The sequence below is a fragment of the Spermophilus citellus genome (genome assembly GCF_964194105.1).
Source record: "Spermophilus citellus genome assembly, chromosome: 1".
NCBI classification, from domain to species: domain Eukaryota; kingdom Metazoa; phylum Chordata; class Mammalia; order Rodentia; family Sciuridae; genus Spermophilus; species Spermophilus citellus.
In genome coordinates this window covers 93,708,495-93,734,985 of record NC_138182.1, presented here as the reverse complement: position 1 = coordinate 93,734,985, position 26,491 = coordinate 93,708,495, and the positions used below count along the sequence as shown (strand labels likewise).

Below are 26,491 nucleotides of genomic sequence, written 5' to 3'. Positions count from 1 at the left end.
ATCATCTGTGGGTCAAAGAGACATTTGTTTTGCTATCCTTGGGAAACAGCTCTGTGTTCTGATGTCCACATCTGGAGAAGCTTGAGACCTTTAGTCCCACAGAGTTTTGTCTGAACAGAAATTTCATGTTGTTTTAACAAATGTGTAAAAAATCTTTCAACTTTCAGAAAATATTAAGCTGCTAAGCATTTCAAAGAGATTTCTGCTAGATAACTTTCTAGGCTTCTAAGCTTTTGAAATCTTTCATGCAGTTGTCTTCATTTTCTAAACTATCACCCTTGATTTTGATGTTCTTACTTTCTGCCTTGAAAAGTGAGTAAGTGTCTGAACGTTTCACTGGCTTCAGCTTCTGGACATTCACATGACTGGTTTAATTAGAAAAGAAGAAAGTGCCATAATTCTGCCATAAGCTAACAATAATGCCACAGTAGGAGTCTGGGAGACCTTTTCTTATTCACTTGCTCATGGCTTCTTGAATAAAGTGGATGACTAAGTATACTTACCGCAGTAAGAGAGATTATTAGCAGTGGAAGACACATTTGAACTTGCTGAAAGGGCTGCTTTTGTATAGAGGAAGGGCGACACTTGGTAATTATTAGACCAGGTCTTCATTTTATCCCAGCGGTCTTTGCTTTTTCACGCTTGCAAAGTCTGAATAGCTTTCTATTGCCTGTTAATCCCTGCAGGAATGTGGCTTCGGCTATGGGGAGGATGCACAGTGTGTGACATGCCGGCCGCACAGGTTCAAGGAAGACTGGGGCTTCCAGAAATGCAAGCCTTGTCTGGACTGTGCACTGGTGAACCGCTTTCAGAAGGCCAATTGTTCAGTCACCAGCGATGCCGTTTGCGGGGACTGCTTGCCAGGGTGAGTCTGGCAATTTCTTATTCTCATAATTATTTAATTAAATCCTGTTTTCAAAGACATTTCTCTTGTTCCCTTCTTAATGTGAATGCACACTGATACTGGCCCACAGACATTTGCAGAGTGCATGTGACTCCTGGTCTCAACATTCACCACTGGATTCTCAGTGCCTACCACATGCTGTGCATAGATTGCTTACAAATCAAATGAAGAGGCATACTGACAAAGTAGCAGTGGCATGAAATTCTCTGGAATTCCTACAAACGAATCACAAAGAAAATTTGGACAAATGGACAAAGGAGTGAGCAGGGAACACAAAAGAGGAAACATATAGCTAGTAATCACATGAAAACGTTCATCCTCCTTAGCAATCACAGAGATGCAAATCACCCACCACTGTTTCAGTAGATGTTAGCCAAGCAGCTCAGAGGCGTGGCTCTAGGTCCTTGGTATATACTAGCAGATAACATGGCAAAGATCCCTGCCCATATGGAGCTTATATCCTAATAGGGTTTTTAAAAATACTTAAAAATAAAGAAGAAAAGTGTGCAGAGAGATAGTAGATGATAATTGCTATGGAAAAAAAAAGAATTTGAAGCAGATAAAGGCAATTAGGGGGATAGGTTACAGCAAGCTACAGTTTTCAATTGGGGAATGAGGGTAGCTTGATTGCAAAGGGAGGTCTAAGCAGAGACTTGAAGTAGTTGAGGCAATTAGCCAAGCAGGTATGTTGGGGAAGAAGAGTACAGAAAGAGGGAACGAGAGGCCCCAATGTGAGCATCTGGTATATTTAAGAAACTGCAGAAAGTCCAAGAGAGTGGCAGGAGAAGGGAAGATAGACAAGAAGGAGAGATAGGCAGGTATAAGTGGTAAAAGCCTTAAGTAGGCATGCTGAAAACTTATATGAATTCTTCATGTATTCTAGAAAAGATAGTCTTTTATAAGATAGATGATTTGTTGACATTTCCTCCCAAACTGTAGGTTAGTTTTTAATTTTCTCTGTGTGTGTGTGTGTTGGAGGGTGATACTGGGGACTGAAACCAAGTTTTTAATTTTGATAAAATCCAAAATAGCTGTTTTTTCTTTTGTTGGGTATGTTTTGGTGTTATATGCCTGCATTTTGAAGGTCCTTAGGTATTGGGTCTCTGCAGAAGATTATACTTAACCCACTCGGCTATTTTCTACCCCATTCGGAGGGAACTGTGGAAGGGATGGGGACTATACCGGGGGCAGAATGAGTGCAAAGCCCAAGAGGAGAATGCTTCCTAGTGCCCATGGGACCAGACAGGCCAGATAAAACACATTTGGAGGGTAGAATCTGAATGAAGGGCTAGACTCAGAGGTGAGGGTGTCAATACGTAAAGGAGTGGGAGAATTGCTCTACGAGGTGAGAAGGGAAAGACACAAAACAGGATATCACAATAACTCAAGGCACATTGAGTGGAGCCAGGGTAACTGAGCAAAGACAGAAGAGGCAGCAACCAAAACTGGAGCTGCAGAAACCAGGTTTATTGCAAAAAAGAAAAAGAAAAGACAGAAACAACCAGAAACAGCAATGTTATAGGAGTAGCAAACATTTTTTGTTAGCTTTTCATTGCTGTGACCAAAATACCAGACAAGACCAACCTAAAGGAGGAAATATTTGGAGGGGACTTGTGGTTTCAGAGGTTCAGTCCACAGTCAGACTCCATGGCTCTGGGCCCAAGGTGAGGGAGAGGCATGGCCAAGAATACTGTTTAGCTCAAGGTGGCCAGGAAGCAGAGAAGGAGAGAAAGAGAAAATAGAAAGGGTCCACAGGGAAGATGAACCCTCCCAGGGCACACTCCAGTGACCCACCTCCTCCAGCCATACCCCATCTGCCCCTAGTTACCTCTCAGTCCATTCAAACTGGGATGGACTGCTTAGGTTACAGCGCTCACAATCCAAAAATCTCACCTCTGAACACTCATGCATTAACACAGGAGCTTTTAGGGGCTTCAACATATCCAAACCATAACACATTTCTTCTTATAATGTGACTTTACATGAATTATTTTCTGTAGTTTTCATAATGTTTCAAAATGAAGAAACCAAGTCTTCTTCAGGGTTTAAGGTGATTCAGGCAAGCTTTCTTAGTGTGTATATCGTGAAGTTTGAAGTCATGTCCACAATAGTCAAAGGACTGGCTGGACTCTACAGATCAGGATGCTTCTTACCAGATGTCTTGAGGGCTCTTCTGTTGAGGTCAAGGGAGGGATAAAACTTTGGTCTTAGAGAGTGGAAAATGGGTAGGAAATGGCTTTGTGAGTCAAGAATGACCTTATACAGGGACCCAACCCCTAATGAGTTACAAAAAGTAGGGATCTGACACCAAAAACGCATGCAACAAGAAAAAACAATAGCTGTGCTGGACCTCATCAAAATTAAAACTTTGTGCTATAAAGGACACCATAGGAAGGCAAAAAGACACCCCACAGAAAGGGAGAAAATATTTGCAAATCATGTCTCATATGGGGAACTCTTACAACTCAGTAATTTTTTTCTTTCTTTCTTTTTTTTGGGGGGGGGGTATTGGTGATTAAACCTAGAGGGGTTTCCTACTGAGCAACATCCCCAGCCCTTTTTATTTTTTATTTTTTGAGACAGGGTCTCCCTAAGTTGCTGAGGCTGACCTTGAACTTGCAATCCTCCTGCCTCATCCTCCTAAGTCTCTGGGATTTCAGGAGTATGCCACCACGTCCAGCACAACTCAGTATTTTTTAAGAAAGACAAATAATCTAATTAAAATAAAGACACGGGGTCTGAATAGACATTCCTCAAAATAAAATATGAAACAAATGGCCAATAGGCACACAAAAAGATGCCCAACAACAGTAGCCATCAGGGAAATACAAATCAATACCACAACAGGTATTATTTTACGTCCACTAAAATGGCTCTCACCAAAAAAATGGATAATAACATTTGTTGGCCAGGATGTAGATACCTGTTTGAGTCTCTTGAACTCTTGATGCAACTATGAAGTGGTATGGCCACCTTGGAAAACAGTCTGATATTTCTTGAAAATGTTAAACATACAGTTACCATGAGACCCAGCACTTCTGTTGAAAACCTACATCCACACAAGAGCTTATATACTGATGTTCATAGTGGCATGATATATAACAGCCAAAAATCTGAATCAACCCTGCTGTGTTTTGAACGTGTCTCCTCCCCAAATCAGGTGCTACAGACGTAACAGTTAAAGGTGAGGCCTTTAGAAGGCAATTAGGTTAAGGGGACACCTGCCCTCAAGAGCAGAATATAAGTGTCCTTATATTATGGAGGGCATTGACAGAACACATTCCTTTTCTGCCCTCTGCCTTCTGCCATATGAGGCCACCATGTGGCTCCCCTTGAGAAGGTGCAGCGAGAAGGCCTCCATCAGACACCAGATGCTGCTCCTTGGCTTTGGCCTTCCCAGCCTCCAGAGCTGTGAGCTGGGAATCCATCAACAGATGAATGGATAAACAACATGGGTGTGTGTGAACAATGGAACACTATTCAGCCATAAGAGGAAAGGAAATTCTGACACATTGTGACAGATGAACCTGGAAAACATTATGCTAAATGAAAGAAGCTAGTCACAAAAGACCACATATTACATGAGTCCATTTGCATGAAATGTCCAGGATAGGCGAATCTGTAGAGATGGAAAGTCAGTTAGGATTGCTGGGGACTCAGGAGGGGGTGGGTTGGGGAAAATGGGGGTGAATGTTATAGGTTACAAGCTTGCATTTTGAGGTGGTGGTGACACATCTCTGTGAGTGTACTGAAAACCACGGAGGGTGCACTTTCCAGGGTGTGAGTCGTATTGTATATGAATTATATCTCAACAAATCTGTCATTTAAAAGAAGTAACTGTCTAATCCGAGATCTATAATGATGTCTGTGGATATCATTACCCGGGATTCTGATCTTGTGCAAACCTAGTTGAGGAACATGACTTAACATCTGACCTCTCTGTTGTCCATCTCCTACAGTTTTCTGATGAAAGTATGTCTGCGCATGTCTATGTCTTTATATATGGGCTGGTGTAGGCAGTGTCCAGAGACAGTGGCTAATAAGACAGGACCCAAGGACTTGGTTCATAAAAGCCAGCTCCTCCAGTTCTTTACACCAGAACCAGAGTGTATGCGCTACGCCGCGTGAGAGCAGGCCTCCCTCACAAGACCTCCCTCTAAACATGGCTCCTCTTGCTTCTCGCACTTCATTGTCATCTGAGCCCATGGCTTTAGTTTTTACAGTGTTGGCTCATTCTTAAGTAACTACTTAAATGAGGGAAAGTTATAAATGAATAAATGCTTGAATGATGTTTCAGTTTGTTTATATGATTAGTTTAAAATTACATCCTTTCTAAGCCAGCATTAATGTGTGAAGTAGGTGATAATTATATAGCAACTTGTACCTGGTCTTTTCAGAACATTTTATTTATTTATCTGTTTAGTTATTGTTATTTGTGGTACTGTACTGGGTGTGGAACTGAGGGTTGTTCTACCTTTGAGCTCTAGCTTCAGCCTCTTTTATTTATTTATTTTTGGTTTTGTTTTGAGGCAGGGTCTCACCACATTGCCCCACCTAGCCTTGAACTTGTAAACCTCCTTCCTCAGTCTCCTGACTTGCTGGGCACCAGCACACCCAGCTATTTTTAGATAATTTTTAAAGTACTCTTCTAGTTGACTATATTTATGTGAAGAAGGCAAATAGTTGAAACCTGTTTTTTCCAACAGGAAAACATAGGCAAATAGAAAACAAGTAAAATGCCTATTGCTTCCAGAAAAGTGATGCCAAGGTCACACATAGGGGGCATTGTTATTTCTAGTGCCATTTGCCCTCTGCAGCCTTAGCCTCACAGTAATAAAGAATTGCTGCTGCCCAGAGGCTCAGACCCTGCGGGACACCTGCTGTTATGAAAATTGCCTCTCCTCAATGCCCTTGGAGTGTTAAGAGAAAGCCAGTCCTCTTGTTCCCTGACATTCAATAGTTTCAGACAAGCTAGCTACTTAACTTCTCCAACATCCCTTCTTCTCCCCTGTAAAATTGTCACCTGATATTCAGAACAACCCGATGCATTGGTGGGAGGATCAAAAGATAATGCATGTAAAGTGCCAACAGAGCTCCTGGTCTTAGTAAGCACTAAATAAATACTGGACATGATGGCCCAGTTGTGACTTGGGGGCCAACACAGGCATTGGGTAGTTGTTTTTCTGGAGTGTAGCCAAGGGGCCTCTCATGACCCCATACCCCTTATGAGGGAAACTGGAACCCTGTCCTGAAGTAATACCTGCCTCCTGCCAGCTCTTCCCTTCTTCCAGTAACATGACAGCAAACATTTATTGAGCACTTACTTCGTGCTAAGCAGTTTATTTAATCACCAAAACCACTCTGTAAAGTAGGTTTTAATAACTTCCCCTCTTTAAAAGGGAGGAAACTGATGCTGAGAGTGGACAAATGACTTGTCCAAAGTCACGCAGCGTGCCACTGGAGGGACTGGGGTTCACCTGCACTACTGAGCCCCATGTTTAATTAAGCCCAAGTCCAGTTTCACTGGGAGGTCTTACAAGGAGTCATGGCTCATCTGTTCACTCCTTGCCCTGCATCCACTCTGCCCTGGAACCCTCACTACCTGCCCCACCCCATCTGCCCTGAAAGCTGCCGGAATCCCCTTGGGCCATTTTGCATCCACTTGCCCAGATCCCACTGCTGTTACCAGGTGGGTCCCCAGGGACCATGACACTGTGTGAGGTCTGGGCTCCTGTCCAAACAATGTGTGTTGTCATTTAGCCACAGTATGAAGCCAAGGCTGTAGGAGAGAACAGTCTTCTTCGGCATCTGACTTGTGTACTTCAGAAAATTCCACCCTGACTTGATTATAATTTACGGGACAGTAACTGCATTTGACCTGGAGTTAAGAAAGGCCATTATAGGAACAGAGGAAGTCTAGATAGACAGAGGAGTGGGAGGGGAAGAGAGGGGGCATGGGGTTAGAAATGAGGGTGGAATGTGATGGACATTATTATCCAAAGTACATGAATGAAGACACGAATTGATATGAATATACTTTGTGTACAACCAGAGATATGAAAAATTGTGCTCTATATGTGTAATAAGAATTATAATGCATTCCACTGTCATATATAAATAAAAAATTAATGAAAAAATAAATAAATAAAAATAAAAAATAAAACCAGAGCTGGGAATTACATCATCTCCATGCAGAAATCTGTTCATTGATTGAAGAATTGATGGTCTACAATAGGTTTTCTTAAAATAACAGTTTTCAAACTCAGTATTCACTAGGTTAACCAGTATTATTTGGATTCAGATCAATTAAAATTTCTCTTCACATTCACTGTCAGCTAACAAATACATTTATATACCACTTTTCATCAAACAGTGATTAGGTAAAATCCAATGTGGTTTTATTTTGCCTTTTGGCATTATCACCCTGAAAGCCAAGAGTAAGAGTTAACGTTGAGCTTTAGAAACCTGTTTAACCAGACGTCTTGTATAATATCTCTGTTCCCTTTCATTTCATTTCATTTTTAAAAATTGTGACATGTGTCCCCTGGCCAGAAAATGAAGTTGCAAATGTTTCTCTGTTCCCAAACCATGGCACTCTCCACAAAATAAAGAGAAAGTAAGGGACCAGGAGTGTAGCTCAGGCGTAGAGCTTGCATGAGCTTAGCATGCGAGAGACTGTGGCCCGTTTCACTTAGCATAATGTCTTCAAGTTTCATCCCTCTTACAGCATGTGATAGGATCCACTTCCTTTTTACAGGTTAATAGTATTCCTTTGTAGCATACAGCATGTTTTGTTTACCTACTTCTTTGTTAATGGATGTTCGAATTTCTTCCACCGCTTGGCTATTGAGAATAATGGTCCGGGAGGGGAGGGGAGGGGGGATAGTAGAGGATAGGAAAGGCAGCAGAATACAACAGACACTAGTGCATGTGTAACCGATGTGATGCTGCAATCTGTATATGGGGTAAAAATGGGAGTTCATAACCCACTTGAATCAAAGTGTGAAATATGATATGTCAAGAACTATGTAATGTTTTGAACAACCAACAATAAAAATTAAAGGAAAAAAAAAAGAGAATAATGGTTCGATGAACACATGTGCAAATATTTAAAACTTGGCTTTGAATTCTTTGGGGTTTATACCCTGAAATTGGCCTACTGGGTTATATGGTAGTTCTATTTTTAATATTTTGAGGAATTGCCATAGTGTCTTCCACAGTGGCTGCACCGTTTTACAGTCCTACCAACAGTACAGAGGCTTCCAGTTTCTCCACCCTCTCCAATACTTGTTATTTTCTTATGGTTGTTTTGTTTTTGATAGCAGCCATCCTAAAGAGTGCAAAGTGATAACTCAGTGTGTGGTTTTGACTCGCAGTTCCCGGATGACTAGTGACGTGAGCATCTTTTCCTGGGCTTGTTGATCAGACGTATATCATTTTGCAGAAAGTCCTTAGCCCACTTTTTAAATCAGGTTATTTGATTTTGGTTGCTGCGGAATTGTCGTCTTTATCTATTTTGGATATCAACCTCTTAACAGATACAGGATCTGCAAATATTTCCTCCCATTCCACAGGTCCTTTGGTGTGCAGAGGTCTGAAGTTTGATGTGGTTGTCAGTTTTCGCTCCCTGTGCTTTGGGGTCATGCAAAACAAGTATTGCCTAATCAAATGGCATGAAGCTGCCCCTGTTTTCTTCTCCGAGTTTTGTAGGTTTTTAAGATTTTTTTATTTGTTCTGTTTGGCTGTACATGACAGTAGAGGATATTCAGAGTTTTATAGTTTTAAGTCTTGCTTTTGGGTCTTTTAGTCCATTTTGAGTTGATTTTTTATATGATGTGAGATGAGAGTTCAGGTTCATTCTTTTGTCCACTGTCCCAGCACCGTTTCTTGCAGGGACTCTCCTCTCCTCCCTGAGCAGTCTTGGCATCCTAGTCAAGATGCATTGACCATATGCAGGGTTTACTTCTGGGCTTTCCTTTTTATTCCACCAGTCTGTTAATCTGTCTCTATGTCAGCACCACACTGTTTTGACTATTTTAGCTTTGTGATGTGTTTTAAGAGCAGGAAATGTGAGTCCTCCGACTTTGTTCCTTTTTATTTTTACTTGACAAATTCCAAAATGAATGATTTCATTAAAATCAGATGGGAAGTCACTATATTAGATATCATTTGGACAGATTTTCATAGTCAAATGAAAATGGAAGGTTGAGCAATTATTGAGTGTTATCTGAAAATTCGAAATAATTTACCTAGTTTCAAGGGCAAATTTTGCTTCAACCTTAAATTATACAGATGTGTTACTACATTATAAAATTTCACAAAATAATTGCATCTGACCTGTTCTTTTTAGACTTGATTTATATCACTATTTTTGTCCATAGAAAAGTTGGAAGTTATATGTCTAGAAAAAAGAAAAGTCACATGAATTTCTACCATCTAGAAATAGCTACTATTACTGTTTAGTGTATTACACCCTTTTAAACGTTTTTAAAACGCAGATGTGTACACAAATTTTTTTATTTTTACATGCATTGGTTAATAATCTGAGTGGATTTACTGAAAGTTCATATTTGTACAAAATAAAATTATGTGCACTTCTCTTCTTTTTACTTAATGGTACTTTGTGAATTAAAAAAAACAACATGTATATCAAATCCACACTATCATTTCTAAAGGCAACTTTGTACTCCATTGCCTTGGATGTACCTTGGTGGGTTATTTGCACCAGTAGGCATTGGAATTGTGCTTAGTTGACTCCCACCCCCGTAAACAACGCTTCGGTGATTCTATTGGTACACATACACCTTTGCCCAGTTGATTATCTTTTTAGAATATATTTCTAAGAATGAGAATACTAGGTAAATTCTTTTATTGAGTTTGATGATCTATTTCTAGATTTCCCTCTTAAAAGTCACAATTTACATTGCCCCTTGAAGTGTACCTATTTGCCTTTGATTATACCAACACTGCACCAGTTTTTAAGTAAAAATGTTGTATTTTCCCTTCAACTCACATTCACTTGATTAATAATGAATTTAAGCATTTACATATTGGATTTTAAAAAATTTTAATTGCATAGAGCTTTTTAGGGTTTTTGACATTGTCGTTGTTACTGCGGATTGAACCCAGGGGTACTTTACCACCAAGCTACATCCCCAGTCTTTTTTTATTTTTTATTTTGAGACATGGTCTCATTAAGTTGCTGAGACTGGCCTTGGAATTGTCATCCTTCTGTCTCAGCTACATAAATTGCTGGAATTATTTTATTTACAAAATCTTAACCTTATTAAGTTTATGTTCTTTTGGGATGAGTGTTCTTTGCCTGTTTTTAATTATAGTGTCACTTTTACTCTAATGATTAAGTTTCACCTTACAGACTTAAGTTATAGCTAATACTATAATTAGGATAATTTTCAATTTTGTTACCTGGTATCTATGTTGATGATGCTTTATTTTCGCCCTTCAGATGTCTTCAAGTTTTTTTTTGTTTGTTTTTTGCCGGGGGGGGGGGGGTACCAGGGATTGAACTCAGGGGCACTCAAACACTGAGCCACATCTCCTCCAGTCCTGTTTTGAATTTTATTTAGAGATAGAGTCTCACTGAGTAGCCTCGAATCTTGCTTTTGCTGAAGCTAGTGTTGAACTCATGATCCTCCTGCCTCAGCCTAAAGCCGCTGGGATTATAAACCTGTACCATTATTTATGCCCAGCTTCAAGTTTTTATTAAGGGGATGTAGCTCATGGTAAAGTGCCCCTGGGTTCAATTCCCAGTTAAAAAAAATAATAATTAATTAAATAAAATAAAAATTTAGAAAAAAAATTTTGTTTGATTTTATTTTACTTCATTTCATTTGTTTATCTTTTATTCAAAGCTGTCAATCTCTTCCACTTTGGTTTCTTATCGTGCCTAGAAAATCCCACGTCAAGATGTATAAGTATCTCTCTACATTTTTCCATTGTTTTTAGGGTTTGCGTGGCATTTTGGTCCTTCATATCAAATGTTAAAAACCAGCACTTTATTTATAAAGTTTTCTAGTTCAGTTTACAATAGAAATGCCAAAGAGCACTGACTTCATATTCCCTCACTAGTACTCTAACCCCAATATAGGAAAGGAGTGGACTGAGACGAATCTGTAATATAATGGAGTAGGTAATTATTAAGTGTCAGCTGCCTGCCCAGAAAGGCTCTAGATGTGCTTCTCTAAGACACTGTTGTAAGGAAGGCTTTGCATACTTTTTTTTTTTTTTTTTTTTTAACCACAGAACTGGTAATGGAGACTGCAGGACAGGTGTGATGTAAATTTTGTTGGCTGCAAATGTGGGCATAGATGACAGTGCTAACAAGGATTATTTTCCTTTCTCTTCCAGATTTTATAGGAAGACTAAACTTGTTGGCTTTCAAGACATGGAGTGCGTGCCTTGTGGAGATCCCCCTCCTCCCTACGAACCCCACTGTGAGTGAACACGGTCAAGTCAAGCCAAAGCAGGGGCCTTTTACGAAGTTTTTATTTCTTAAACCTTTCTTCAGTTGGCAAAAGGAGCCAAATCTATCTCTACCATGGGGCTCATAGGATTCTTTTATCCCACTCCTAGAGGACATAAAGCGTCTTTGTTGTGTGTCTCAGTCTTTAAACTGCCATTGATTTGAATCTCAAAGTGAAATGCAGACATTTTGCTGCTGCTGTGCTCCATTCAATTCTTATCTTTCATTTAGATACATAATGCAGGCAACTCCAATTAAGTAGGTGGTCCAGACCCTAATGCCAAATGTCTTTGTGCTGTGGCCGCATACATTCCTGGGTTTTCCTTTCTTAGTCCCCAGACATGATCATGTGGTGGTGTCTGCCTTTCCAAAGACAGTCCTGTCTGTGAATCCTCTACCCTCATTAGCGTATCATTAGGTGGACTCCTAGTTCACTTGGTTTATTCCCTAACTTAACAAATAAATGAGAAGAGAGGTCTTACTGTATGCCAAGGATATAACCATTAATGAGACAATGGTACGTTTTCCTCTTCATATTAACATGAGTTAATCTTTTTGACCCTATATTTCCTTAGCTATAAAAGGTATTTGTTACAAGTTATCAACCATATTGATTTGGAATAGGAAGAAGAGTAACAGGTCACTCCTCTTAATTCTAAACCCGGCCAGTGAAAACCTGAGGATGCTGGGAAAGGGGAGAAGTCAGCAAGTGGGCTCCCCTGAGGGTCCAGGGGATGCTCCTCTGTGTCAGAGCAGGGCTTCTGAAGTGCTGTTATTCACGTAAACCAGAAACAGCTAAGTCCAGGCAAGAGGATGGAGAAGCATAGGTGGCACAAGTCTTTCTAGGGAGAACTGTTGTGACACAGTGCCTAATACATGGAGTCAGTCCTTTTCCTTCTTTCTACAAAGAAAGTTCCCTCCAAAAGAATTGAAAGTTATTGCATCATTGGATAAGGGCATTCGTGTTGTTTCTCTTTCCAAGAATGCCATGGAATTTTGTAGTTCATATTATCATATGAATTATGAACCAGAATGCATTACTCTCCATTCCTCATTTGAAGTGATAGAAAGCGGGGTGGGGGGGGGGAAGAGGGGGGGAATAGAACACTCTAATTTTTATAGAAAATCTGTATTGACCATCATTTTGATAATATGTAAACATTCACCAGTTCATTGCAGTGAACAAATGCAGTACCGAATGCCTGTTAGTTGTCAGTCACAGTACAGGTGCTTTGCTTATTTGACTTACTCTTCTCAATAAATTCTATCATCAGCCCCAATTTGTCAGTGAGAATATGGATCCAGAGATGTTAATAGCTTTCCATGTTGGCTGGTACATGGCAGAGACAGTATTCCAACCCAACTATGCTTCACACCAAATATTGGGCTCTTTCTACCAGGCTCTGTGTCTCCCTACAAAAAAACATCAAACTATATGACCTGTCCTGCATGTTGACTTTTCTTATGTTGTTTGCTGTAATGTTTGCCAGTTAACAAAACCTCTAGAAATCCTTTATATAAGGGATCCTGAGAGGTGTTCTTTATGCAGTTGCACAGCCCATAAAGGACATGTCCTTTTGCCAGTTAAAACTCAGCAAGCTGGCCATGCCCAGGGCTCAATCAGCTGTGATTTAAGTTAAGAAGCAAGTTCAACCCAAATCATCATGCAGACACTCAGAGAAGTAATCAGTATTGCCCAGCTTAGAGTTAGTTAGTATTAAAGGTTTTTTTTCCCCCCTTTATGGTATTTGGTTTAAATGTAATATAATCTAGTAAAAAGTTTGAAACTTTGGAACATTTTGCCTTTGAGGCTTTGGCTAAGCTTAGATGTCACAAATTAGCCTTTGAACATGGCCCACATGCATCTTTTCATGTCTTATGAAGCCCTGAAAAGGTGTAATTTTGAAAAGAAAATTAGTTTAACATAGATAGATAGATAGATAGATAGATAGATAGATATTCTCCATGTGTGAAATTCTTTAGAAAGCAAAGAAAAATAAATCATTTGTCAAAGTAAAAAATACTGTGTGCACAGCGAAGGACCTTTCAAACCACAAAGTAAGACAGTCTGGTCCTCTTTAGTACGATAATTCTTATCTCTGGAAAAGAAAGCTTGCTGCCTTTGGCTCTGTTCTTGGGAATGATTCCAGAATGCAAATAATCTCCTCAAAGGACATCTTGAAGTCTTTGGAGGAAATTGTGCAAGGCGCCTTATGTTTTCATTTCTTCTACTTCGGGCTTTTCAACTCATCTACAAAGGCTGCTTCTTAGTGATTTCCCTGAGGAGTTCTTGTATCACTGAGACTCATGACTGTAGGAAAGGGATGACTCCCATGCTTTCCCAAGGAATGGGGATTTTTTTCAGGGATGCATGGGATAATGAAGAAGCTGGGTCTTCCTGGAACCCAGGAGTCAGTCCTAGGTGGCCCTGAGGGTCATAGCTTCCCTACAATTAGAGGTTCTGCACGCTGTGTGGGGCCCTGTCATCAGCACAACCACTATGTCCTCTAGTTCTTCCTCATGCTTCTAACAGCCCACTTTGCTCTCTACTTACCTGTTCACGGTTCAGAGCAGTCTGACTGGTCTAGTTAAATACCATCATCCTGTGAGGCAGGACCTTTCTTGGTGACCTGTAGAAATAGTCATGCGCCACCTAATGTTACACTCAGTGATACACTCAGTGATGGACCCCGTGACTCCATGATGGACCCTGCAGTGGTCCCAGAAGATTATAGCAGAGCTGAAAAATTTCTGTTGCCTCATATTTTTGCTGTATATTTTCTATGTTTAGATACACAAATACCATGTGTTACAGTCACCTACAGTATTTAGTACAGTAACACACTGTACAGTTGTAGGCGAGAAGCAATAGACTACACCATATAGCCCTGGTGTGTAGAAGGCTGTAACTCTAGGTTTGTGTAAGTATATAACTTACTCTATGTTTTTCACACAGTGACACAATTGCCTAATAAAGCTTTTTTTGTTTGTTTGTTTTTGGTACTGGGGATTGATCCAGGGCGCTTAACCACTGAGCCACATCCCCCAGCCCTTTGTATATTTGATTTAGAGACAAGGTCTCACTGAGTTGCTTAGGACCTCAATATGTTGCTGAGGCTGGCTTTGAACTCACAATCCTCCTGCCTCAGCCTCCAGAGCTGCTGGGATAGCAGTGCCACCACACCTGGCCCCTAATAAAGCATTCTTAGAACATATCCCTGTCATTAAGCAATAGCTGACTGCACTTGAAAGGCTGCTGACTGCCAGCCACGTGTGGGGAACAGGAGGAGCCCTTCCTCTTTGTGGAGCTTACAGTCTAGTGGGGAGTAGTCAAATAAATCCTGACTCTGAATTAAACAGTCTACACATACCCCACATGCAGATGCAAAACGTGACAGTGATAGGTCCCCTGCCTGGCACCGTGCACAGTGCTCTAAGAATGTCTGTGTCATGAGCAATGGTGTGATGGGGTAGGCATGGCTTTCCTGAACAGTGGCTTTTGAGTCATGATTGAAAGGATCATCCTGAGGAGAGGAAACACAATAGGAGACTAAACAGAAGGACCAAAAGGAAGAGTGAAGCATGCCCTGACGCTTTGGATAGAGAAGTCAGTGAACACTAGAAATGTCCTCTGGACCTGGAAGCCTTGAGGTCTTTGATGTCATCAATAAGAGCCCTGCAGTGAGTAGTGGAAACAGAGCAAGACCATGATGAAATCAGAAGCTAACATCAGGACTGGAGTGGAGATGGCCACCGTAGACCACCCATTCTAACAGGGTGATGGGTGAAAGAGCTGTGTGGGTGATGCCGGGCCTTTTAATTTCGAAGTTTTATGTCATTTAACAATGGGACTTGTTCTGAGAGACAAATCATTAGACTATTCCATCGTTGTGTGGATATCATAGGGTATGTTTACATGAACTCAGACCCTGTGTTGTCAGTAGATGATATGATCTTGTGAGATCACTGCCAGCACATTATGTCATTGACCAAAACGTTGTGATGTTGTGCACAACTGTCTCAGTTTTTAGGTAAGAGACACATCTGCATGTTTGAAGATTGGAGGGAAGGTTCTATTTGACAATTGAGGATTTCTTTCTTTCTTTCTTTTGAAATTGAGGATTGCGTATGAGACAATTAGAGTGTGACCAGGTGGATGGAGGAGGATCCAAGCACAGGAGGTGGGCTGGCCAACCCACCATGATGGGCTTCTTCATTCCATGGCAGGAGTGTGGAGGGTTCTGTCTCTGCGAGGCAGGAGTAAGGCAGGAGCCAAGGAACTCTGAAGCTTGAAGAGCATAGGTGTTGGAGGTTCTCAGCACAGAGTGGGGAGGAGCTGTTGGATCAGTAAAATTGTGGGTTTCCCAATAGAGTGTCAAAAGTCCCACTGAAGACTGTGGTCAAAGTGTGGCATTAGTTTGCTTCTCCTAAGACATTTCTAGGGGCCTCTGCTATGAGGTTGTCTGAATTTGCCCCAAGACATCAAAGCCTCTTTAAAGAGGATGGCCATCTAATAGCATGAATATAACTTTAAATGAATGCAAGTACATTTTCTTATATTTAAGCAATATCTGAGATGAACTAAGTAACAACAGAAAATGCAAGGCTGAAAACTTCCCAAGTTTCTGTCATCTGTCCAAGGGCCACCCTGGTTCCATGCCTGTTGATGGCTGGTATAATTTTGGGAAGTGACAAAATTCCCCTAGGGGCAGATTTCTTCCCCTATTAAATGGAGTGATACCTGTTAAGGTAAGTGCTAAGTGAGATCATGTGACTGCCTTGAACAGTGTCTGGCTCTGGCAGGGTTGACCTCCTGGCTTGCTCCTTTGGGCTCTTAATGACTGCTTAGCTCTTCTCTCTTGGTGTTTGGAGAAGCTGCTATCTTGATGAAGAAGCCTGGGACTGTCCAGGAGATGTGGTATTTAGCAGAGGCAGTGGTTCAAAGAAAAGCAGCGAGACTGGCATTGCCTGGCTCCAACCCCACTCAACAGGAAATGGTATGATGGGAAGTTGAGGAGAATTCAGCCGTCAGAGCACAAATAGTTTCTCTACAGCTTAAATGTGCAATTGAGAATATCTAAAATCAGGGCCAGTGGCAGGTTCCTGGAGTCCCAGCTACTCTGGAGGCTGAGGCCGAGGGTTAAGATTCACATCTTGGCTCTGTATTATACTGTAGCATAAGCTCAGGCAGACCCTCTCCCTTCTTGGAATTTCTGTTTGCTCCCTAGAAAATGGAGATGATAAGGCCATGTCTATAAATTTGAGATAGAACTAGGTGAACTAGTATCCAGTAACATAATACCAGCCAGAAGAGCAGCTGGGCCTGTCTACATGCTGGCCTGCCTTGTTCCACAGTGAACTCACCTGCCCTCCCTCCCCCGGGCCTGCCCCACCAGGTGTGCTGTTTGGAGGGTGCCTGGTTGGTGTCCCCTCCTTTGAGGATCCCATGATGCATAGGCTTTGATGTTTGCCTTGCTGGTGCTTCACCTCTGCTGGTGGGTAACCAGGGAATGATACTTAAAGGGGCCACCTTGGAGTCTGGCATTTAGAAAGCTCTCATGGCTAGACTGGCTGAGGACACCTACCTTCAGCTGGGTTCTTTCCTTTGTAGCCCATTCCTGAGGCTCCAAGCCCCACTACTCACCAATGAGCACGAAGCCCCTTCCCCTGAAATAATGATGGATTAGTGATGGTAATCAGTCAGTCCACCCATAACTGCTTCATCAGGTCACTGATAACATCAGCTGGTGATGATGACTGTGGGCAGGGCGCACAGGGTTGACTAGTGTGGCATTACTGTAACTTGGAGATAAATAAAAGGCACACTGTGTATGGAAAGAACAACTGCAGGCTTTGCTCTTACTGAATCTTCTGATCCCATTTGGAACATTCAGGAGAAATAGAGAAAAACACACGTGAAATTTTAGAACTATATCCTGCCTTGGGGCTGATAAGGAAGAAATGCAGATTTTGTTCGATTTCTTTGAGCAATGTTTACTTAATTTGGAGCAAATACTGTGGTTGGAACAAATGGTTTTGAAAAAAAATTCAAAGTGGTTTTCACCAGAGGACAACTTTATTTAAGTGTATTTAACCTAGATGTTTGCTTTGCTCTCAGGGGCTTTGTAAAACAAGCCACGTGATTCCAAAGAGATAGAGATCAGATAAATCACTGCATGGGAGAAAAAAAAAAAGCAGGAGCTATGTTGACCTGTAACTGTTTAGGAATTTTACGTGGCTCGGTACACAGAAAACAGTTCCTTGTATCATTAGGTAATAAATCACATTATTAAAAGATGATTATTTTCCAAGGGAAATTTAAAGTGTCTTCTTATATAACAAATACAAGTAATTTCAAAGTGAACTTTTAAATGAACTTTCTAAAGAAATATTTGCTTATTAAAGATAACTTTAAAAAAATTTTTTTTAAATCTAAACTTTATTTTATTTATTTGATTTTATGTGGTACTGAAGATGGAAGCTAGGGCCTCACCCATGCTAGGCAAGCGCTCTACTACTGAGTTACAACCCCAGCCCTATTTAATAGAAAAAAGGGTGGGGAATAGCAATATTCCCCTAAACTAAACATTCTCAATGTTACAAAATACAGAAAAAAAATACAGCATTTTGAGGTTTTTCTTTCTAAATTAATTTTTTAAATATAGATGTAAGGGCTTAATGGTAGAGCACCTGCATAGTATTTGTGAGGCCTTGGGTTCAATCCTAGTGTGTGTGTGTGTGTGTGTGTGTGTGTGTGTGTGTGTGTGTATATATATATATATATATATATATAATGATGCTGTATATGCTATTTTTATCTTTTTCCCACTTTGGTTATAGTTTTTCACGTATTACTCATAAGCATTATTTTAAAGGCTGTATTGAATAATGTGTCATAGAGGTATTTGCACTGAGCTGACTTTTAAGGCTGTCTCCAGTACACACATTGCCATTCAGCAGTGAGGGCAGGATTCAGGCAGGATGAGGCAGTCATTTATGGACTGACAGATTGAAGCCCACAAGTCTATTAATGTCTAGAGACACTCCTATTTTTAATTTCTTAACATGCAATGCCTAGATATTTGTAGTAAGAATGCCTGGCAAACACCTCTTTTAAAGAAAACAAAAACAAATTTAAGAGGACATGAAGTGTGAGTCTTTTGAAATCAATGCCAATATGGGTTTCAGGTTTTCTTTAAGAGAAGGGAGGGGAGGCAGAGGCACGGGAAGAGGAGAAGCAGCAAGTTCCTGGTGGCAAATTCCAAATTGACTTCAACTTTCTCCTGAATATTTTATTTCCTAACCCTGAGGTTAAGAAACCAGTTCCTGGTACCCTCCCAGCACCTAGTACTCATCATTCCTGGGGACTTAAAACACTTGAATCTGATCAGAGAAAATGACTGTATAATGGGATACAGAAGGAAATATATAGGATCCAAAAATCACTTTCTGGAAACAGCATGTGATTTTTATTATGTGTAGGTATGATTTTACTTCTGTTTCTGCATCAGTTTTTCTGATGAGTTTGCTAATACTTGATGGCCTGATTTTCCAGAGCGCTTACTGGGGTCTCTGCATTATGGGTCCACAGAGTCCTAATGAAGGGCTCAGTTTACTGAGGGTTTGAAGTAGTTTATGGTCCTCAGACCAAGACTCCTGAATGTCCAGCCCAGGGATTGCTGGCAGGGGTGCTGCTTGTGGTACCTGGCTGTGGAGGGAAACAATGAGTGTTCCTGCCCATTTTAAACAGATATCTACCTACTGCAATCCTGCTAACCAGAATGTGTAGGATAAGAAAGATAAAACAATAAGATCAAAGGAAATTTAGCACAGACAAAACAGCCCCTAGCTTGTGGAATACAGATTAGAAAGCTAGCCATGCCCTCTGACATTTGAAGCAGGGATTCCTTCCTGTACTCATCCGTTCATTGGTTGCTTTAAATAGGATTGCTCTTTCTGCCTTTCTTTCCACTTTCTGTAGTGAAGTGCTTTTCTTTAACATGTCTCTTTCTTGTTTGGGGTTATTATGTGATTTCATGATTTTATTTAAAACAGTTTGAAATAATGGTAAAGGTTGCTTATGTGGAAACCCAGAGCTAACAACACAAAAATCAACCAGTTGTCCCTGTGAAGTCCCAGCACTTTGGCTCTGTGTTGAGAAAACACCTTGTAAGCCCTCCCTTAGAATCCATTTTATTTATTTATTTGGTTTTTTTGTTTGTTTGTTTGTTGCAAGCATCGCATCGCTGTACCAAACCAGCCGTGGTGGAGGGAACTGTAAGAGAGGAAGAAACTCCTAGAGGCAGAGAGATGGATGCAAGAGGAAATGAAAAGGCAGCCTGCAGTCAAGTAGGGAGGAGTCAGTTTTTACCAAAAAAGCAGCCACAAGAACCCAAAACACTCTGTAATTTTGTGACATTTAGTGTAGAACAAACAGACCTCCTTATCCTAATGACTGACCCCTGAGGTTTCTCTCTAATGCCTCTCAGTATGATAATTATAGTTCTCATTATTATTCTGGACCCCAAAAAAGGGCGGAGAGGATGATCCAATTACATTCGTGGAAGATTTTTTTTTTCCCTGTGGGGCTGGGGATCCTCAGAAAGTGCTCCACAACTGAGTTATCTGCCCCCACCCAGCTAAAGTCTTTTTAAGAAGGCTGTTGTAATTCATTTCAGAATGATATCTCTTGAAAATGATCAATCTTTTTTTTTAAGCTTATCTGCTTATCATGGTCAACAATTGTTGTTAAAAATATGCTGAAAATTTGTTAAAGCATGCTTCTCATTTTCTGGGATGTTGAAAACACTGGCTGGGCAGTTTACACATCCTGACCTCTTCAGAGAAAAAGTGCATCGTCAACATAATTGCTTTGTATGATTATTTGGCTATTTCCAACACATATCTTCCAAATGTCCTTCCCAAGGTCCAGTTTCACTAAAGTTACAACAAAACAGAAAATTCTTTTTTAAAGTTTCTTAAACTAATGTGCTCTGCATTTATTCTTTTCTTCCAGTATAAAACTGCCAAATATTCGTAAGCCATTAACTTTGTCTGTTATCAGTGGAAAAAAAGAGAAAAAATAAATAATGTGACTAAATTCACAGAACCCCTTGAACCTGGCAGGAGCTGGTGCTGAGGGTCCCTGTTTGCCTGAGACTGTCTGGGAGGCCCAAAGGCTCAGGAGACAGAAGACTTTGATCAGGCCCTCTGAGAATTGTCCCACTTACCTATTACCCAGTCTCCAATAAATCTAACTTCTTTAGCTCTTATCCTCGGTCTTTTTTAGGCATTTAAAGCTGGTGAGCTGGTTTAAATATTTACACATGAAGAAACAGGTTGTGGTTTGTTAAAGGGTATCGCTAAATTAAGTGAATTTTAGATTAAGTGCAGTTTATCTAAAAAATTATAAAGTCCAGCAGGCCTCTTTCACTAAGTTGTGGACTTTTACAAATGGACCAGTGACTTGTGTGTGTACCCAGTAAATGCTAAAAATAAATAAATGTGAGATTATGGAGAAAAACAGTCTAACAGTTGATGCCAACCCTGCAGTGGAAATACTCCAAAGATTAAGCTCAGAGATCAGTTCTGGGCATTTATTCTCACGAGGTGGCATGTGCAGGAGACAACTCTGTCCCCTGTGGGCTCACACAATTATCATTTAAAAAGGGAGGAAGTGATTTTTTTAAAAACTCTTTCAACATAAGTTTTCTGAGACATAACTTCCATACAAGAGGATGCACCTATTTTAAGTGAGTTTTGACAGATGTGTTATATATTTTGCTAATGATTGTTCCTGATGAAGACACAGGATACTTCTGTCAACTCCAAAAGGAAAGTGAAGCCTTTTAAGCATTATCTTTCCTGGAGTGGCCTCAGAGGGGTTCTCTTTATGAACCATCTTCAGGATGTTGTTTAGACACCTTTTTATTCTCACACTATTTTAAAACTCGTGCACGTATGTATTATCATGTTCTAACCATGTCTCATGTTTCCATCAAGAGACCTAAGGTTTATGGTATAAAATTTTGTCTTTACATGACTTTCTGCAACATCTCCAGTATTGAACTTTTAAAAATATCATTGAAAATTAATAATTCCTGAAGAGCTTGCTAGAAGATTTGCTTTTCTTAAAACGAGAAAAAAAATGATTTTAAAATTCTTAGTATTTGACTGTTCAACTCAGGAAGCACGTCAAGGAATACCTTTTGAGTGCAGGAATGCAAAGTGCTTCGTAAAAACATCTCGCCTGTGTTGGGTAGCTCAGCTGCCCTCTCCTTCAGTGATAATATCCCAAGCACAGATGAAGGCACTAGGAACCCCAGGTGAAGACCACACACTAAATTTCTTGTCCTCAGGGAGTTGAAATGATCCAGAGAGGAGATGTAATTTATGATAAGGTGTTGAGGAAAGGCCTAACTAAGGTGGGCTTTGGTCAGGGCCTAAAGGAGGGGCAGGGGAATGGCCCACTCAACAGGCTGGAGTCCAGTGTGTGCAGTGGATGGAGTGGGGTGTAGATCAGGTAGACCATCCAAGAGACTCTTGTGAGCTGAGAGATGTTCACTACAGGAATGACTGCCATTGAGAACAGGCTTCCAGGGAATGAGGGAGAAAGCAGAAACTTAATATTCTAGTTAAGTAGAATATTTACAGCAGATATGATGAATGCATGCACTTTGAGGAACAGGTTTTCCACCCCTTTCTCAAGAGTTGATTATTAGTTTAATCAATTTAATCATTGCAATTTATTTAATTTAGCTTAAATATATTCTATTTGATTGCTTTAACTATGTTATTTTTAAATAACATATTGGTTATACAGTTGGCTTTTCATATCTAAAGAGTTCACATTTGCACATTCAACAAACGATGAAAATATTAGAAGAAATACATCTGCACTGAACATATACAGACACCTTTTCTTGTCATCATTCCCTAAACAATACTGTATAGCAACTATTTATATTTTATTAGATATCGAGATATCTAAAATGATTTAAGTATACAAGGATGCAGGTTATATATGAAAACTTAGCCATTTTATATAAGGGACTTGAGCATCCTTGGACTCTGGAATCCAAGTGAAGAGGGGATATCTGAGATCAATCCCCCAAAGATACCAAGGGACAATTGTGGGGGTTTTTGGCTCCTTGTGAGGTCAGTGAAAATCTTGGAATAACATTTGGTTGATTTTTTTTTTTTTCTAAACCAAGGCAAGAAACACATTTGGAAGAGGTTAACAAGATCTTACATCATACCATAAGATTTTGCATCATCATAAGTGCTATCTATTATTTTAGGCCCCAGGGACACAGATAAAGGTCTAAAACTAAAATCAGGGGGTGTTCTCTCTAATCTCTAACACTAATTGGAACTAAAATTGGCAGTTTTGCATAATGACCACATTTGATCATCTCAAGACTAATGCAAACTGGTGTGTATTTGATGTCTTTCATGGATTGGCTCATTTAATCTTCACTGTGAAGAAAACTTGATTTTGAGCCCTGGTCCTAACACTGAATTTTCAGATAGATAATTTAATTTTTGTGTCTCTCTTTCTTCATGTACCAGAAGACTCTAATAATTGTAAGAGGCAACAAAAGATGGGTTGAATTCCTAAATCAGTTTCATGTTCCAAATCTCAAGAAAAGTGTAGTCTGTCTGGTCTAACCCAGAGTCTTTGGCTCTTTCCTTTAAGTCCTGTTAGTTGTAAAATTATCAATCAATAAGCAGTAACAATTTTGCTGGAATTGGAGTTAGCAGGAAATACTGTCTAATCTACATTTCTCTTTTCACAAACCAGACCAAACCAGTCCGGTTAAATTGTGCACATATACACAGTTTTTCTTAGTTGGAAGTTAATGGGTAGAAATAATTTGAGTTTCATCATCTGAGAATAATTTCACAGGAGATTACTTCTTTAAATACTGCAGTAAGGTAAATAAGAATTATCCACTTTACTAATGACAGGGAACCTGAGATTACAGGATGCAGGGTCCTTAGGCTACAGCATGCCCATCTCAGCCTGGCCTTCTCCACAGATGAGGTAACATAGACAAGGCCATACTTTCATAGGGACATGGAGTCAGGATTTCGTATGGAGTCTGGCACTCAAAGAGTTAAGGAGATTCCTTGCTCTGAACAGGGAGGGCAGAGACCCAAGTTTTGTGTCTTTGTTCCAATTCCCAGATGGCAATCCTGTCTTAGTCCCAATTGAAGCACAACTATTTTTGAGCCTGCTAGCCCTCAGCACAGATGTTCAAGGCCATAATAATGTGTTTCTTTTATGGTGTCTTTTCTGTTTCTTGGTGTAGAAGTTTAAAAGCTTCATTGTTTCATCAGTCAAATAAACACAACAAGACCTTATAGGTCGGTGAGATAATAAAAAGAAGAAAAACATTCTTGAAAGCAGGGAAACTTCTTTTAACTTTATTGTCTTTGCAGAGAAAGACAGTAGACAACCTGTTGCCATTTTGTGGCTTATACTTTTTTTTCAGTGTTAATTATGGCATTTATAGTAATTAAAGTACAAAACAGTTATACTTAGAATCCACCAAGTGCCAAAGAGGAATCTCAAGTAATGAACTCGCTCCTGGCATAACAGACTTTCTTTGAACAGGGCATGGTGGTAAATGTCTTCAATCAATCATGGAGTCAGAACTGTGGGCGATGATGGCCCGCAGTTCACCTCCCTGCCTGGCCAGCCACTCTCCTGTGGTAACTGCTTTTTCTGTCTTTCCTTTTTTCCTCCTTTCCCACCTCAAAGACATGCATGATAATATTGGTCCTATACAACCCCAGTGGGAAACAGATCTCTAGGCTAAATCATCTGGAAGCAAGATTGAGAATTGTTTTTTTTTTTTAATATAAAATAGGATTTATAACTCACACCCAGTAGAACATTGGTGAGGAAAACTGCTTTGGTTTAGATTCCACATTTTCTTTCTTTTTTTTTTTTTATTGGTTGTTCAAAACATTACATAGCTCTTGACATATCATATTTCATCCATTTGATTCAAGTGGGTTATGAACTCCCATTTTTACCCTGTATACAGATTGCAGAATCACATCGGTTACACATCCAGGTTTTTACATACTGCCATATTAGTGACTGTTGTATTCTGCTGCCTTTCCTATCCCCTGCTATCCCCCCTCCCCTCCCCTCCCATCTTCTCTCTCTACCCCATCTACTGTAATTCATTTCTCTCTCTTGTTTTTTCCCCTCCCCACACTTCCTCTTATATGTAATATTGTATAACAATGAGGGTCTCCCTCCATTTCCATGCAATTTCCCTTTTCTCTCCCTTTCCCTCCCACCTCTCGTCCCTGTTTAATGTTAAAGATTGAGAATTGTAAGGACTAAATTCTATTAAATTATTTACTAGGTCTCCATTACTATGACCTTCAGTCTTCCAGCAGCCAAGTCCCTACCTTAGATTTTCTTCCCTTGTGATAATGTATCTCTGTTTCATGGTTAAACTTCAGAATGCTGCCACTTGCCAACCACATCCTGCATGCATCCACCAAGGACCTCTCAATCGTTCTGACTTTTTTTTTTTTTTTTTTTTTTTTTGCAGTGCTAGGGATTGAGCCCAGGGCTATGTGTGCACCTGGCAAGTGCTCTGCCACTGAGCCACACTCTCAGCCCTTCCTTCTTCACACTTGCCCCCTCCTGTCCCTGGGCTGCTGAGGATCCCTTCATGCTATTTTCTTTTAGTTTTATTGCAGTTTCATGATCAAATTTCTGCTAGTGTTAGATACTGTCTACGTCTCAAAGACTGGAAAACTATATTTTTATCTTGTCCATCTATAATGTTCTTTTGTCTTGTTAAGAAGAAATCAGATCTGTTCAGCTCAATCCCTTACAAGGACCATTACTTTTCATTTTCTGGATAGAAACATTCACATTTTATATTAATAAATAAAATCCAGTTAAATTTAAAGAAAAATTTAAACATATTTACCACTTACTGTTGATAATAAAGCAAACAATGACTCAGTAACCAGTCATGACAGGTGTTGCTGGGACGCTTGCGCAGATCATATATTCCTTCTGTTCTTCTCCCAGGTGTTGGGAGCAAACCATGAAGGGTGACAGCTCAGAATCCCTGCTTTCTGCTTGTTTCTTAGGTGGCTTCCCAGACATTAAAGTGTGGTGTGAGCCAAGCAGGCTTCTGTGGCCAGTCTGGCAAGTAGGGAAGTGGTCTGTGTGCCCTGAGCTGGCAGGACACAGGTCAGGTAGGAGGCCATGCATTTGAGAGGGGAAAAGGGAAACAAGAACTAAGGCAGCTGTGGGAGGAAGGAGAAGCAACCTCCAGGCAGGGGATTGGAAAAACAATTTCTAAAGCAGTATATACTGCAGGGTTTAGTGGACATGCTAAAGTCTTAATTTTCCAGAAATAAAAACACAAAGAACTTATTATTGCAGTCAGAATGAGTTATGATAGTGTGGTTTTCAGCTTAGGAATAACAGCAGCCAAAAAAAAAAAAAAAAACCTATATTGGCACAAGCACAGTGATTTGTGCTTATGTTGTTAAGTACCATCAATTTACTTCACAGTTTTAGATGATGTTTTCATTTGACTAACACACTTGGGTGCTGAGGAATGGAGCAGTGAGGAGAGTTCTGTGTGATGCTACCAAAAAAGAAAGGAGTTTGGCTGCCCGAGGGACTGTTACAACACATGGAGGCTGTTTATGTGGTTGGAGGAGGTTTGCATGGAAAAGGCCATCTCCATTGAACAAGGAACCAAGCCCACACCAAGTAGAGCCCTGGACCCTTCTGGCTTAGTTTTCAAATCAGTATTAGTAACCAAGAAGATTAGTAATACAAGTCAGAAAACAGCCAATTATTTTCATCAGAATAATTAGAAACCCACATTTCTACCTCATACTGCCAGCTTATTGACAAATAAATGCTATCACCAACATCCTTGACTACTAAGTGTATCCAGCTTTGAGGGCGAGAGATTCTCTCCAGGTAAAAATAAAAAGGTAAAGGCAAGGAGTGAAGGTAGAATTGACTGGAATATCACCAACATTGGATGTGATTTTCATGGGTCGGTTTATATCTGGGGCTAGAAATGCTATGGAGAGCCAGGTGG

At 40.2% G+C, this 26,491-nt stretch overlaps 1 protein-coding gene across 6 annotated transcripts in view; it reads left to right on the top strand.

Moving 5' to 3' along the window:
• TNFRSF19 (TNF receptor superfamily member 19) overlaps positions 1 to 26,491 on the top strand; it is a 90,715-nt gene that overhangs the window by 33,283 nt on the left and 30,941 nt on the right. For all 6 annotated transcript variants that reach the window (XM_081289344.1, XM_081289339.1, XM_081289341.1 and 3 more), the window contains 2 exons: positions 687 to 865; positions 11,273 to 11,358. In XM_081289344.1, the coding sequence (XP_081145470.1) occupies positions 687 to 865; positions 11,273 to 11,358 (265 nt within the window). The remainder of the gene's footprint in view (positions 1 to 686; positions 866 to 11,272; positions 11,359 to 26,491) is intronic.